Below are 15,200 nucleotides of genomic sequence, written 5' to 3'. Positions count from 1 at the left end.
GGTGGTGAGCTGCAGGGAGCAGATTTTGTCCTGTTTGTAGGGTGGGGTGCTGTGGGATGCTCTGGCCAGGCCTTGGGCTTGGTGGCATGATGGCAAATGTCTGCAGTAAGTCCAATTATCCAGTGCTGATTGTGTCTGCAGCATCCCCAGACATTGGTTTCAATATCCAGGCACGGTTTCCTTCTATCCTGCTGCAGCAGATGGCTGTAAACATTTCTGTAGCTGCTCAGCCTCAAGTCAAGCTGGTTGAGGCAATGTGAAATTCTAGGTCAAAAGGTGAAATGTTGCTAAATTTAAGGTTCAAGTTTATGTAGATGAGTAAATGGTTACTTGGACTGTTTCCATTTCAGTTGCACTAAGCAAGGTATGGCTCTCCCAGCATGTCTCCCTGCCACAGCTGGGTATCACAGCCACTTCACTTCAGGAGTTATAAAAAAGGTCCTCCCCAAACATGTTTTCCCAAGTATGCAAGCCTAATTGTTCCTGTGCATTCAGGCTTGTCTCTCTAAATGTTTGGATTTGGCTCTGTAGGTTCACTTCATCATCCATTATACAGGATTAAACATAGTATTCTTCTGTCAGTTTGTTCCTACCACTTGTCTTCAAACAGTGGAAAAACCTGAGCATTAGAAATGTATGGGGTAAGAATCCATTTGCAGATACACAAATATATTGGATGGGATCCTCTCACTGGGAGAGAGTGAGGTTTTGCAACTTTTTTCTTTTGTCAGCACCTAAAGGGACAAAACTGGAATACCAGCAGAAAAGCAGTGTTTCAAGGAATAATTTTTGCACTCAAGTACTACTTCCCCAAGCATGGTGTTGGATAAAGATACTGTTGGTCCTTTCCAAAGGGTTAGAAAAACAAACCATCTGTCTTTTAAACAGCTTGTGAAACTCTTGGTTTGATAATTGCAGGTTGTCTGCACAGCTCCCAGACGTGTTTAAATCATAATGGGTATAACTTCCATTTCTGCCTCCAGGCTGGTGTGTGGTTGGTTTGTTGCTGAGTAACTGCAGTTGTGGGATAGAGATGTCCAAATTTAGCCAAGGTGAGGTTATCTGTTGCAGTGACCTGCCACAGAGGAGGCTCGCATGAGGAGGACTCAGTAAATACAGGAATCTGAGCCTGGAGCCTCCCCCCTCTCTGGGCTCCGTGGCAATTGCTGCCACCCCTCTGATCCTCTGTATTTGCTGTAGGTAATACCAGGCACAAGCTCAATGCAAGATCTTCTTCCTGTCTCTGGGGACCTGGTAACCCATACTGTGAGGAACAATTGATGGGAAACAGCTTACAACACCTTGCTATGAACTGGCTCTTGGTCATCTCCAGCAGCATTAACTTTCCAAGTGTATTATTATCACAAAAGCTATTTTAGACTTCCTTTTTTTTTTTTTTTTTTTTTTTTAACTCTCAACATTTTTTGCTTGCTGGTCATCTCTTTATCTACTATTTCCTGGTTAGACTTTAATACATTGTGCTGATTTAGTGCATTTCTTTACTATCAAATTAGTATTAAAAGTTCCCTTTTCAGCAGCAATTTGCAGTTAAATGTACTTTTGCTTTATATATAGCATTCTTCAGAACTGTTGGTGCTAAGTTATATACTGCTTCACTTAAAGGAATTTTTAATGTGAGATTTAGTGAAATTACTTCTTAGGCTTACCTTGATTTACAACTGCTTTCATACAAATCTGTCTCGAAAGAGTGAACTTGATTCCTACGCTTTGTTCCTTCATTTACCATCTTCATCGTTTTCCTTCCTTTATTATTTTTCATTTCCCCCATAGTATTGAGAATCAAGTAACTTGGATACTTGGTTATTACTGACAGGACTGAGGTTTAAGGTCTGCCTGACTTTCAGTAGTTCAAGAAGCAGAATTAGGTACAGGTTTCATCCTGATGAACAAGCTTTTGCCGGGCGTTAATGTCTGACACTGAATGACAGCAGCTGAACATTCTTAACATAGGGGGAAAATCAACCTCTGTATGGCACTGATGTACAGGGCCTGCTTCATTAAACTGCCAGCTCAAGCTCATGTCATAAAGAGCAGATGGGAGTTAGATGTTGGTTTTGTTGCTCTCCCCAGAAACCTCCCTCAGGGAGAGTTCACTTACCTCAAACACTTGGAAAAAAACGAACAGGTTGGCAAAGAGAACTTCCTCTGACTGCAATGGAGACAGCGAGGTGACTGAGATGAGCTGGAGCTGAGTGGGAATAGGTGTCACACCCAGGCACAGAACCAGTGCAAAAAGGGATTTTGTGTCCTTGCAGAGATTCTGTCTGACTGAAAGCTGTGTAGGGGCTGGTTTGCTGTCCCAAGTCAGACATTCTCCTCTCTGTTTTCCCCTTCAGCCTTTCCTCAAAAAAGAAAATGGAAGGAAATATCCTGGAGTTCAAATAGTGGTGCAGCTACATGTCATGTACATAATACACATTTTGCACAAATACAGCCATAATTGTATTTTTCTGGAGAATAAATATAAGCTGTGTGTGTGTGATAACATGCACGGGCTGCATTATACAGGCAACTAACAGGCTGTATCCTGAAAAGCTGAAACTCTTCTTTGGCATTAAGAATGTAACTTTGACCAGATGTTGATGGTAATTGAGTTGAAAGAGCATGATGGAAATTGCCCAGTGGGAAACAATTTAGCTTTTAAAATGTCATAACTTAAACCTTGATTTAGTGTATTGCATAGAAGTGGGCATGACTTGTATTTGATACATCCTCTTTTTTTATTAGTACTTTGCAAAGTGAACTTCTTAAGGTGCTTGTGGCATGTGTGTGGGGTGTATTCCAGCTCTGGGCTTCCTCAGTCCTAACTTTTTCTGTTAACATCTCAGCTCATAGGAGCACAGAACAGTTTTAAAAAGTTTTGTCAGTCTTGCCCAGTTGAGCCTGTGCTGTTACGTAGCAGTTTAGCTCCTCCCAATCATTACTCAAAAGGTTTAAGTTAAAAATTTTACTGGGGAAGCAAATATTGAAGATATTACATAAAAGCTGCATGCACAAATTGATTCTTGCTCACATTTGTGTGTATGTAACACATTACACTCAACCACATGGAGTAGGGAAGTATTATTTTGACCACACTTGTGAAAATATTTGAATTTACCTTACTTTACGTAAACACTCTGACCTTAACTCTGCAGTGAATGGTAACATGTATAGCACAGCAGTCCTCCTTCTCGGGACAAATGCCTGAAGGAGCTTTCAGTGTTTCCATTCCATCCCTCAAGCAGGGGGTCATATCTTGGCCTTAAAATTTTTCTCTAAAATATTATCTCCAAAGAAAATTATATGAAAACTTGCATGTGTAAAGGGGTAACACCCTCCCTCACCACCCTAGTAATTCTGTGGAGGGGAGAGTTTGCACATGCCTCTCACACTCACCCCTGGCTGATTGGGTGGCTGGCAGGGCAGACCCATGGGCCACCAAGAACAAACCCAGTGCTTGAGACCTGTTCCATATGGGTAAGGTCCTGGCTGAAACATTGCAGAGAAGCTGAGAAGCTTTGGAAATCTAGCCATGAGAAGCATGTTAAAAACCCAGTACTAATGCAAACCACATGTCTGGGACTTCATTTAGCTATTTAGAAAACAGGAACACTGTCCACTGTCCACGTGCCTGTAATGTTGGATTTATTCCCCCACCTTCCCCATTTTATTAATTTGCGCTCCCAGGATGTTTTCTGCTCTGTTATGGCCTAATGATTTAGCACCCATAATTGCTGAAGCTTTTGCATTGCTTGTGTTTGAATCCCACTTTGAGAAGCCCACAGATAATATTCCTGTACCTGACACTGCTTCACACAAATCCAGCTGACAACTGAGAAGTGAAAAGTGTCCAACTGACCCTTGCATCTGACCCAGCCCTTCATGTCAAGGACCAAAGGCAACAGCAAGATTATTTTGGGACCAGGACAGGATGTTAGCCTCATGTGTCCTTCCCCAAGCATGAACCAACTTCAAAAGGACTGTACTGATGGAAAAGAACCCATGGACACCCCTCTAGTGCATGGCCCTTTCTGGCAACAGCCAGGCACCAAACACTTTCCTGGGTTCTGGGAAGCCAGGTAAGAGTCCCATGCTTTGCTCACATCTGGCACTTCAACACACCATGGCTGAGCTCCTCTCCTTCCTTGGCACAGCTCTGTTTAGCTGGAGACATGGGCATGACAAGACTAAACAGCTTGTGAGGAATTAAAAAAAAATAAAGGAAAGTCACTATTTAAGTAGAGAAGATCATAGAGAGAGAGAACAATATTAAATAATGAATGTATTTATTAATGAATTCAGACAGGCACCACTTGTGCAAACTAAACGTTAGCACACAGACTTTATTTTCATCTTCACAGCAACTGAAATTCTGGAAGCTTGAATTTCAAACTACAGATGAAGAAACCTGTTGCATGTATTCTGAAGTATTTCAATGTCATTGCAGAATTAGTTCAGCAGTAGCAATAACAAAGCATTCAGGCACTACAAAAAGCAGATCTTCTGATAATAAACAACGGCATGGTGCTAAACACACTTCAGCAAATGCAGGGATAAGCTTGGCAAGCTGCCTTATAAAGCTCTGGTTCTGCCATGTGACAACGTTGCTCAGAGTAGATGCAAAAAACAAGGGAGTCCCACAGTCACATCCATGTAACAAGTGACACACCTACCAATAAGACTGATCTTAAAAAGTTTTCACATTCAACTCTTCTGGAGGAAGCGGCTCAGCTGCTGGCCAATAGCTCAATCCCTTTGGATCATAGGACCAAAAATGCAATAGCTTGAGAGATTTTGGAGCTGGTTAACTAGATGGGGTGGGGGAAAAGCTATGACAAAAGTGGCCATTTCAGCGTTCCTTGAATTACTGAAGCTATCTAAACAGTATAACAAATCCTGTGCACATGACAGTAGAAAAATTACAGGATGTTTGCTAACTCTCAACTAAATGAGCTGGAATGGTGTTTTAGGGAGAAACTGCTGGGTCAGATAAATGGTCCCAGCATGTGTGGCCTGAAGGGATAAGATGGAGACAACATTATAGAAAGTATCAAAGAGCAGCTTGAGATGACTTATAAAACTTGTTGCTCAAATATCCACATCCATATGGAAGCTTCACAAGCAATCAGACAGTGACACATTTAGTATCCAACACTGCATGGGGACAATTCCAGTGCACCTGCAGAGGAACCACAGTGACTCCAATAAAGGCACAATTATGTATTTTCTGACTTTCTCTGGACAAAATGGAGGGAAAACCTTGTTTATTTTTCTTGTAAGGAAGCTGCTAGGAAAACTATGTCTTGAAGCCATACTTTTCTTCCAAAACTCTTCGGCTATTTCTTGGTTAGACAGATGAGTGTGTGCAAGACTAAGTTACAACATTATTGTGTGTATGAATAGCATTGAGTTGTATTTTGTGGCACAATTTAATAGAAAATATAAGAAATCTCTCTTCCCAGCAGCTCTGAGAGCTTGAATCTGACTTTCTACTTATCATGTTTGTCATGCCCCAGTGCAATTTAAGCATCCACAGTCTAGGCTGTTATGAGCTCTATCGTCTAGTAAGGATAAAATATTAAATTGCTCTAGTTTCTACACTTATCTTCACAGCAATCCCCGTAGTGCTGGAGGACCATGCTATGAATAGCACTGAATGCAGTCAGCAGACATTTCCTTGCTACTCCAGGGAAGGCACAGACAATTAATTGTCCCCAGTTAGCTCTACTGTCCATAATTATAGTTTTGAGTTTATAAATAACGAAGCATGATTTTAAGAACCAAAACAAACCCCTCAATTACTACAGAGTTCCTGAGATAATTAAGTCTCCAAATGTGGCTCTGTAGAAGGGAACCAAGGCTACACTGCAAAAGCCCATAACATGCAGATGTGCGTAAGCAGAGCAAAGTGACAGGATGGAAAACGTCATCAGGAAAATAAACTCTCTCATCATTATTTCACCGCTTTTTACCTAAAAAAACAATGGCCTATTGTCTCGATTCACCCTATTGTTCTGTCCCATTTTTTGTTATTGAAGGAACCAGCAGTCAGTCAGCGAGAGTTTCCTGAGGAGAAGCAGTTTGGAAAGTTCAATGCAGCATCCTGTGCCTAAGGCTTGTTTTGCTACAAGTTTTAGGAAAAACCAGGAAAGGAAAGTTACTGAGACAAATTAAAGCACACGGTTTGTAATTCAGCTTGTTTGAATACCCCTTCAAATGGAAATACCCTCCACTTTTACAAGTGTGGTCATTAAAAGCTGCAAAATGAAGCAGAAAAAAGCTGTGCCCTGTCCACATCCCCGCTTGATGGACGTTCCTCTCTTGTTACGGGGCCGTTGTGTACTGCCAGGGAAGAACTCTAGGTCGGGAGCCAGCACAGCAGGAGGCTTCATTAGCCATGAACAGGAGCAAAACAGTGCTTCAGAAGGAGCAGTGCCCTGTCTGAACAACCAGCTTCACCACAACAAGCACATAATCAGCTGGACAGCCTGTAACACACGCTTCGGATAAAGACAGACCTATGGATACAAGACAGCCATGGCTTAAGTGTTTCAAAAGATCTTTGCCCAACAAGGAAACAAATTATACATTAAAAACTTTTCACAAAATACATGCTCTGTTCTTTCTCTGTTTAATATCTTCCTTGCTTGAAGCTTGGCTGTTGCCCAAACGCATCCAGAGCAACGCTTGATGATAACTCAAAAATGTGCAGTTAATCTGTGTGTAGTTTCAGCTCTTGTATGCCAGGAGCAAAAGTGTACTTTTCAGAGAGAAATAGGCTTGGTCACACAGAATAATCATGTTTATGCAAGTTTTTAGTAGATAGCCAAGATAAAGGAAATACTTCTGTACACTCCTCTGAGAAAAGACAAAAACTCAGAGTTGAAAAACTGCTCTTTTTCAATGTCATTTTACCCACAAACAAGCGTAAACCCTAGTAGAGAGCTTCCTGCATTACAGAGAGTAAAACTTTAGCTTGCTGTGTGTTTTTTTTTTTTTTTTTTTTTTTTTTTTTTTTTAACCTTACAGCTATATTTCATCATAAAAACTAGTTTAAAGAAAGAGTAAACTTTTGCTCTTTGGTCTATCTTGACATTGCTCCAGAGACACATAACAGGAATATTTCAGATTCATTTTTTGTCTCCTACTTGCAGGAAACAGGAAAGTTGGAGTTCTTAATTTTCAGGCTTCTGAAATGACAAAGATAAGAAATTTATACATTGAAACAAGATATCTTTGCTTTCTTTAAAGAGAAAAAAAAAAGGCATCATGTTCTAAAATGACTGCTTCAGTGAAAGAGGATATTTTTGCCTTAACCATAATAAACAAAAATGTATAGTTAAGCCATATACACCTCCTATTTGTTATCTGTGCAGCTCTACTAGGTGAGAAACAAAAATCTGTACTCGTACTCCAGCATGATACATACTTCAGACTGCACATTACTGTAGTAATTGTTGCTGAGTGAAAGTTAATACTGTGGAATGAGACTAAAGGAAGTGATTTTTTTGTTCATAGGCTTAGTTCTGTGGATGTAAGGGAAAGGTCTTAAAACACTTTCTATTGGTATTTGAATAAATTAAGATGAAAACATCTAACAAATGGTTTGCAATTTTAGAACGCCAGTTTTGGCCTCCTCTCTCTTTATGGACTTATGGCCATGAAGATGCTCACAGGTGGAGCTCTGAGATGCCTCTCAAGCTCAGAAAAGCTCAAAGTATCCAGGCTGTGTATTAAAATAATTCTGATGCTCTGCCAGTGTTGAAGAGAAGAATGTGAGAATACATCAGACACTGTGGACAGTGGCAGCCTTACAAAGTCTCAACCAGCTGAGGAGAGCAATTTCCCCCTGCTGCCATCAACCCAGATACTCAAAGCCTGCACAGAAAGAGCAGGCACCAACTGCCACAGATTAAATTGGAGGGATCCTTAGAGCTCACAAGGGTCCTTAACAGACTTTACTTGTGCAGGTCTAGTTTGGGCCTTCCCCTCACTGAGCAAATATTACTTGTTTTGTCTTTTTTAAATTTTATTTGAAATTCCTTCCTATTGGCAGACTTGTCTCCAGGTAAGCCTTACTCTGACTAGTGCTCTCTACAGACAGCCCCTAAGGAAACAATTTCAGCTTTCTCAGTGCATGACTTGGGCAGGATAATTTAAATAGGACAGTGCCTAGTGATGAAGGACTAGCCAGATTAATTTCTGTATATTAATGTTTCACTTTTTTGGTGGATCATGTTGCTCCTACAGAGACACTGCAATATTGTATACCCATGTCTTGGCTATTTGTCAACAATGAAAAAAAAAGTTGACTTTTATGATACGGTTTTTGCTTCTATGACTTTTTAGAGCATGTTCAAGTGACTGGTGTGAAGTGGTAGAGAAAAATCAGGGTGGCAAATGACACCCAGTGTTTTAGCTCAGCCAGAGCCTCACTCAGCATCCTGAGAAGCAGGAACTTCTGCCTGTATCTCTTTCACATGTCTGAAGATTTGCATTGCAGAGGAGGATATTAACTGCACACTAAACAACTGTTCTCAGCTCTACAGGCATGTTTATAATGAAATATCTGCAGCTCTTCCACAAATTTCTAAATATTTTTCAATTACAATGTCTTAAAGATCTGAATCAGCCCTAATGAGTTGGCAAAACACCATATTATTAGTAATATTACATCATACACTAAAATGCTGAAGAATTCAAATTAAATGAAAAAAAACCCCTTTGATTTGCCATCACAGAAACAAACCCACAAAGACCTCAAAAGCATAGTATCACCTACAGTGTGAGTTCACTTCAGTGTGTATGTGAAAACAAAGGACACTACTAAACTCCTCTACAGAAAGTTGGGAGTAAAGGCTACATGGGACTATTATTTCTCTCTTCTTCCAAAATTAGCAATGTACAAATCTAGCATGTGAACCAGATGAATTTTAGAGCTAATGAACACTTGAGTACCTTGTGTGGTGCTCACTGGGTATTACCATACTCTCAAGGCATTTGTTAAAGGCAGGAACACAGGTAAGCATGTGCCTATATTGGTGAAAAATATATATAATCAAGCTGTTTTTTTCTTTAAAAGGCTTAAACTTAATTAATCACTCATCTGTCAGATGCCAACAATACCTCCACAATGAAAATAAAATAATTTATTAATAGTTGGCTATAGATGTTATTTCCTACTTATTTATTATGTTTTTGTGACTTCATTAGCATTTCTTTTTGTATCTGACAAAACACCATCACTGACTAAAAGGCAAGTTTAGCATTTTCATTTCATGTACAGCTTCCAATGAAAGGCCTTCACAGTTGGAATGGAGTATTTTGTCTGCTTAATTACTGTTGTTCTTCCAAACTCATCAGTGCCTGGTTTGGATGGATTTGTGTAAGACTAGGCAGTAAACACCCAATTAAGCAGGCTATGTGAATCTGCATATAGATTTTACATTAGGATTCTACAGTCATTCCAAATGATTCAGAAGCAATTACATGGCTGATACATGATGAATCAATATGTATGCATGAAGCTGCCAGACATATCATGCATATCAGTAACAAAAATGGGATATATGCCAAGGAGTGGTATGTGCAGCGCTACCCAGCCACAGAACAGTCAGGGATGGTTTGCATGCAGGTAATTACCTGTGCATGCAGGTTAATTTTCAAGGTAGGTGCTTTTTACTTGTCTTGACTGGCACACACAAGCTGGTGGAATCTGCTCTCACCAGATGTTACGTGAATATTGTAGCATTCATGTGAAGGTGTGGGCAAGCGAACAGCTCACTTGGTCTGGTCGGGTTGTACAAACCTCTCCCCTCCTCCAAACCATCCATCAAAACACAAAACAATAAAAAATGAAAGCCCTTTCTCTCAGTCCACAGTAAGAAAGGACTGCTAAAGCACAGCTAAAGCACCTGGGCACATCCACCTCAAAGCTGTGGCTGGTCTGGGGTTCCATCACAGTCCTATTAGCTCATAGTAATAGTGTTGTTCTGTCTTAAAAAAGAAAAACCCTTTTGCTCTCCAGACCAATCTACTGGGGGAGAGAGCTAAGTGATGAAAGGAGAGAATCCCATGACAGGCACACATGGTTTATTTCAGTCAGGGTTACATTCTCTCTTACTCCACTTATTATGTTAAAAGGTTAAAGTGGAGTAGCATGAAATATTTTCATAACATCTTGTATTTTTAAGTGAGGAACATGTGCTGCACAAAATTAAAGCAGGACACCAAGAAGATTAAGTACTTAGAGAAAGGGAGGAGGTGGTGGGGGAACTGCAACCTTCGAGGAAAAGGGAGAGAATCTGGCATGAAAAACAGGCTAAGAGGACAGCTTTGTGTTCCTGAAATCCTTATTACCATTTGAGAGAGATGACAGCAGCTATGAAAACAAAACATGAAAAAACAAAGCAGAGCTCATAAACACACTCAGAAATATCTTCCGTGCTATCTAGGTAATGACAGACACACACTGCCACATGAGTGCTGTATCAAAGAGTATTTCTTTTGAGGTGAGTAAGATGACATGGTTTCTTCAGACTGCCTTTTTCCATAGCCAAGAGTGGTACAGTTGCAGAGCTGGCTCCTCCTGATGCCAAACTGACAGTGCCAGGAAATCCAAAAGGCACTATTAGTGGACAACAGCAAAGTGCCAGTCACTCCTCAGCAAATGAGAAACACGTGTGATAAATTGCACATCATGGAATACACCCCGAAAGTGTCTGAAATCCTTACTGAAACTAGAGCCTAGATAAACTCCTGACAACCTTCCTTACACACATCCTAGGCACAAACATCCTCCCCCAAGCTGGAACAGGAAAATAAAGGCTGTTGACTGACCTGAATTTGGATGTCACTCTCAAAACAATCCTTTCACTTGCTCTGTGATGGGGTCAAGGTCAATGTCATAGAAGCACGGCCTTGTGGGCAGTCCTGGCATGGTGCTCATCTGGGGAAACAATGACAGTCAGTTATACTCCTGCACCTGTAAGCAGATAATCAGTCTACCCTTGCATGTAAACCTTAGATTAAGAGAAAGGTTGGATTGTTCAACACAGGCTCGACCACAGATGTGATCCGTACCACATTTTTTGTTTCTGTTAAAAATGTCAAACTTGGTACTTTTTGATGAATTTTTAAGTATGAGCTTCTAAAAAACAAGAAAAACAAAAGCCAAAAAACACAGGCTAGCACAGCAACCTAAGAACGAATTCTATAACAAAATGAATAGCCTTTGGGACTTGCTTGTTCCCCAAAATATTTATCCAGAACATTTATCCACTTATATCTCCTGAAAAAAAAAATCACACAGCAAAGGGTAAAGATGTAATTGTCTGAATTTACCTGGTGATATGAACATGTTAAACTCAGACCTCTCCCACAGAAAACCAGAATATAGAAGCAGAATTAATCACAACACTTACCTAATGTCAGGAGCAAATTGAAATAGTTCTACTAAACATACAGGAATTACAGCTGAATCCTAATTTAGTAGTTAGAATTAACAGGTTGAGATACTAAGCTAAAGCAACCCAATTATCTCAAACTATGCATAATTAAGATCCTGATCTAGCATAAGACACTAGCATCTGCATGCTTTTAAACATGTCAATAGTTTCATGGAACTAAATTACACAGTTAGTTACAGCTCTGCTCAGGCTATTTATACTATTAATTGAAATTGGCATTTTTAGCAGCAATTAAAGGCACATGACTGACACTGAAATCTTGAAGTGCCCCACAACAGTTTAAGCCCCTTTAAATCAGAGGTTCCCCCATTTCCCAACTCCCTGCCTCAGGGAAATGGGGGAACCTCTGATTTAAAGGGGCTTAAACGTGGAGGAGGAAGGATTTAAAGGGGCTTCACTCCTCCCTTGCAAAGGAGATGTCTGGAGAGCAGGCTTGGCAGAATAATGCTGGTTTGTGATCTGCTTCATTTTCTCCTGTTTCAGGCCCTTAAGCCAGGAAGGGCTTCCCCATTCCCAGTGCCCCCACTGGCACAGTGTAAAGGCTGTGCCTGTGGGGCAGTTTTAAAACAGGACCAGTTTGGATCAACTGGGGTCACTTTGGATTCACATCCTGAATATCTCACTATATTTCCACTAATTCAAGGAACTCTAAAACCAGCATTTCATCTAATGACTCCTTAAACCCTTTTGATATCTTAGCCTCTTAAGTGGAAAAAGTGGAGAATACCCCTGCTATACAGGCCCTATATTAATACCTAAATTCATGAAAGACCTTATAATCTCTCAAAACAAACCTGGAATTCAACTTTGCTTGACTGTTGGCTGAGAGTCTTTAAAACTTATTTGCTAGATTTCGAGGAACAAACTTTTTGGCAAGTCAGCAGAGTTCATGAAAACTGGTGGCTAACCTGCCCACAGAAGGTAACCTTAAAACATGGCTGTGTAGGAAAAAAAATCATACAAGCTTGAGTACTAGAAACACTCCAAACACAATAACCTACAGAAAGGGTCAGATTAGGGTATGTCTTCATGAGTGACCTGAAACAGCTTGCTGGAAGAGGGAAGTTTCATCCTGAGAACCCCTTGAATGATTCCTCCTTGGAGCTGGCTCTGGCACTCGTCTTATTGCAACCAACCTTGTTCAACACACTGAACTGATGTCAATGTGTTTTTGTAGCCAGGCTTGGTTGGCTGATGACCTAAATCTGCTTACCACATGACCAGATCACCTCCAGGCCCCAGGCTGTGCCGAGGGAGCAGCCAGAGTACGCTGTGGCCAGCCATCGCCTCCAGCTCTCCAGCAGAGAGCTCAAAGCCAGGCAACCTCCTCCCTCTATCCTCCCTAATTCCCCAACAAGCACAGCTCAGCTACAGTGTTTGCTCTGGCCAAAGGAAAGCCCTAACAGGATAATTGGCCTCCAAAGAGGAAAAACTTATGACCACCATCCTAGCTGCTCCAGAGTGCCAGACTTCCAGGCCCCCCACGCTCTGGGTCAGACTGTGTTTCATTCCGTCACCCCGACGTGCTGCACGCTCAGCGAGGGGGTCAGCATCTCCCTTATGCTTCAGCTTTGCTCTCTGAACACTCACGTAATGACTCCACCATGGGAATACGAGCAAAATGTAAAACCTCCCTCCCCAGCACAGTCCCATTTGCTCCAGAGAGTAAATGCTGCTGCCATTTCAGAGGTTAATCCCGTACTGAGGAGGGGGAAAGGCGCCTCGGGAGCTCAGTACTGGCGCAGCCATCATCTCACTTGAGATCTAGCTCAGAGGAAAAACAATGCAACAAGCTCTTCTAGTGGCTCAGGACATTTCCTCTGTTTTTAAATATAGTTCTTCCTGATGTTTTGTTATTGTACGTAGTAGGATTAAAAGACAAAACTGTCGGTTTGCATTGACCAAACCCTGCCTCCGACTGCATGACATCATTTATTGGCTGACACTACCCTGGCATCTCAGCTAAGTACTAAAACACCTTGCTACTATTCTTTATCCATTGGCCACGGTAGTTGGACTACTACATCATTAGGGTTACTTAATTATTTTCTGTCTCAGATTCCTTCCAGTTTCTGACTTAATGTTTCACAAGGAACTGCCTTAATGAATTACATCTCACTGGGAGGGGAATGAACAAATTGCCAAAGACAACTTTCTGGTTACTTTGTGTATGGCAGTTCAACATCTGAAAGCAAACTCCCAAATTCCAGGGTGTTTTTTTTAAAAATTTTTTCTAAACTATAGCTAATTTAGAAGAGTTTTTCCCTTTTTTTTTTTCTTTTTTTTTTTTTTATTTTTTTGGCTTTTTTTTAGGTTTTTTTTTTTTTTTTTTTTAGTTCTTTTTTGTTTGTTTGGTTGGTTTTTTTGTTTTTGGTTTTTTTGGTAAGAAATATTAAATATAAGTCCTACATATGTATTTCGTATTTTGGACTTGGTTTTTTTTTTTGTCTTTCATAGGCACAGTTCTACACCAGTATAACTCTACTGCATTAACTAATGAAAAGTTACTACATTTAAAAAAATGCAAATATCAAACCACTTTATTGCTGGTTTGGGAAATACAACTATTCTCATACTGAAAATTGCAGTCAGCAAAAGGGAATAGGATCATTTGAATTAAAACCACTGCTGCATAAAATTAAGTACAAGGCAAAAAAAAAAACACCTCCAGAAGAAACACTTTGGAACAAACACTTATGTGAATTACAGACTGAAAATAAACTATGTCCTGTCATTTTTCCCATGGCCCAGACTTTCAAACAGGCAAAGCCATGTAGATTTATGATCATTACTCTCTGCTCTCATTATCTGTACCCACAGAGGTAACCTGCAGAAGAATCTATCCCTTTTTCATTACTTCAAGGTCAATAGGAGGAGATGGCTGCCTGGCTGAGGAGAGTACAGCTGATTATTCCCTCTGCAGCCCTCCATTTCTCTCCTTCAACCATAAAGGCAGGAAAGAAAAGAGGGCTCAGTGTGCTGCAAGGCTGCAGCGAGGCTTCACCTGACTGGCTTTCCACATGGCTGCAGGATCCTCTTCTCTCTCAGCATTTTCCATGATGCTGAATGAAGGCATTAATAAGTGAGTTGGTCTTGACTCCAACAGACATGATCCAGAGGGATCCGTCTCCCTGACCTCAGTAACCAGAGCCCAGATTCTTGTGCATGGAGGGGGAAAACCAACCACCCCCTGGCTGTAGCGCATTCTGTACCTGCACAGTGCCCAGCAGACTATCTCCACCTCCCCAAGGCTTCCTGAAATAACTAATTACTAGAATTACTTCAGTTTTAAAATTTGAAAAACGATTGAACAATGAAAGAGAAAATATGCTTAAAATGTAAATTGGTGATTAGCAGGTATGTACAGCATGAGAAAAACCCACAGAAATTTAATCATACAGCAGCTTGCTTGGCATCTCATAAAATATACATCCTTTATATATTGCCCAGAGAGCAGCACAACTCTCCACTCTATTGCAACAACATTTGGGTTGTTGCTCATGAACATTGCACAGCGTAGCTGTGAGAAAAGAACAGGATAAGAAGTGAAGAATGACAGCACGTTATCCACTGAAAATCACAAACTGGGTTTAGATGGCCGAAATAATCAGTACCTAATTTAAACAAAACTGCTACTATCTCACTTTTCCTGGGAGAAGGAAAATATAGGGATAAGCTTGGTATCTTAAGGCTTAATGCAGTTCATATGAATGCTTCAAGCAAAAAAAA

General features: G+C 40.7%; 1 protein-coding gene across 1 annotated transcript in view; it reads right to left on the bottom strand.

Moving 5' to 3' along the window:
* Nucleotides 1–4,295: 4,295 nt before the first annotated feature.
* MTHFD1L (methylenetetrahydrofolate dehydrogenase (NADP+ dependent) 1 like) overlaps nucleotides 4,296–15,200 on the bottom strand; it is a 138,139-nt gene continuing 127,234 nt past the window's right edge. The window contains exons 23-24 of the mRNA XM_041470074.1: nucleotides 10,843–10,951; nucleotides 4,296–7,190 (exon numbers count right to left, since the gene is read on the bottom strand). Coding sequence (XP_041326008.1) covers nucleotides 10,862–10,951 — 90 coding nt within the window. The 3' untranslated portion in view covers nucleotides 4,296–7,190; nucleotides 10,843–10,861. The remainder of the gene's footprint in view (nucleotides 7,191–10,842; nucleotides 10,952–15,200) is intronic.

Source organism: Pyrgilauda ruficollis, unplaced genomic scaffold, assembly GCF_017590135.1.
Source record: "Pyrgilauda ruficollis isolate IOZ18807 unplaced genomic scaffold, ASM1759013v1 scaffold24, whole genome shotgun sequence".
Lineage (NCBI taxonomy): Eukaryota > Metazoa > Chordata > Aves > Passeriformes > Passeridae > Pyrgilauda > Pyrgilauda ruficollis.
Note: the sequence above shows the minus strand (reverse complement) of the source record. Positions and strands in the feature narration are given on the sequence as shown.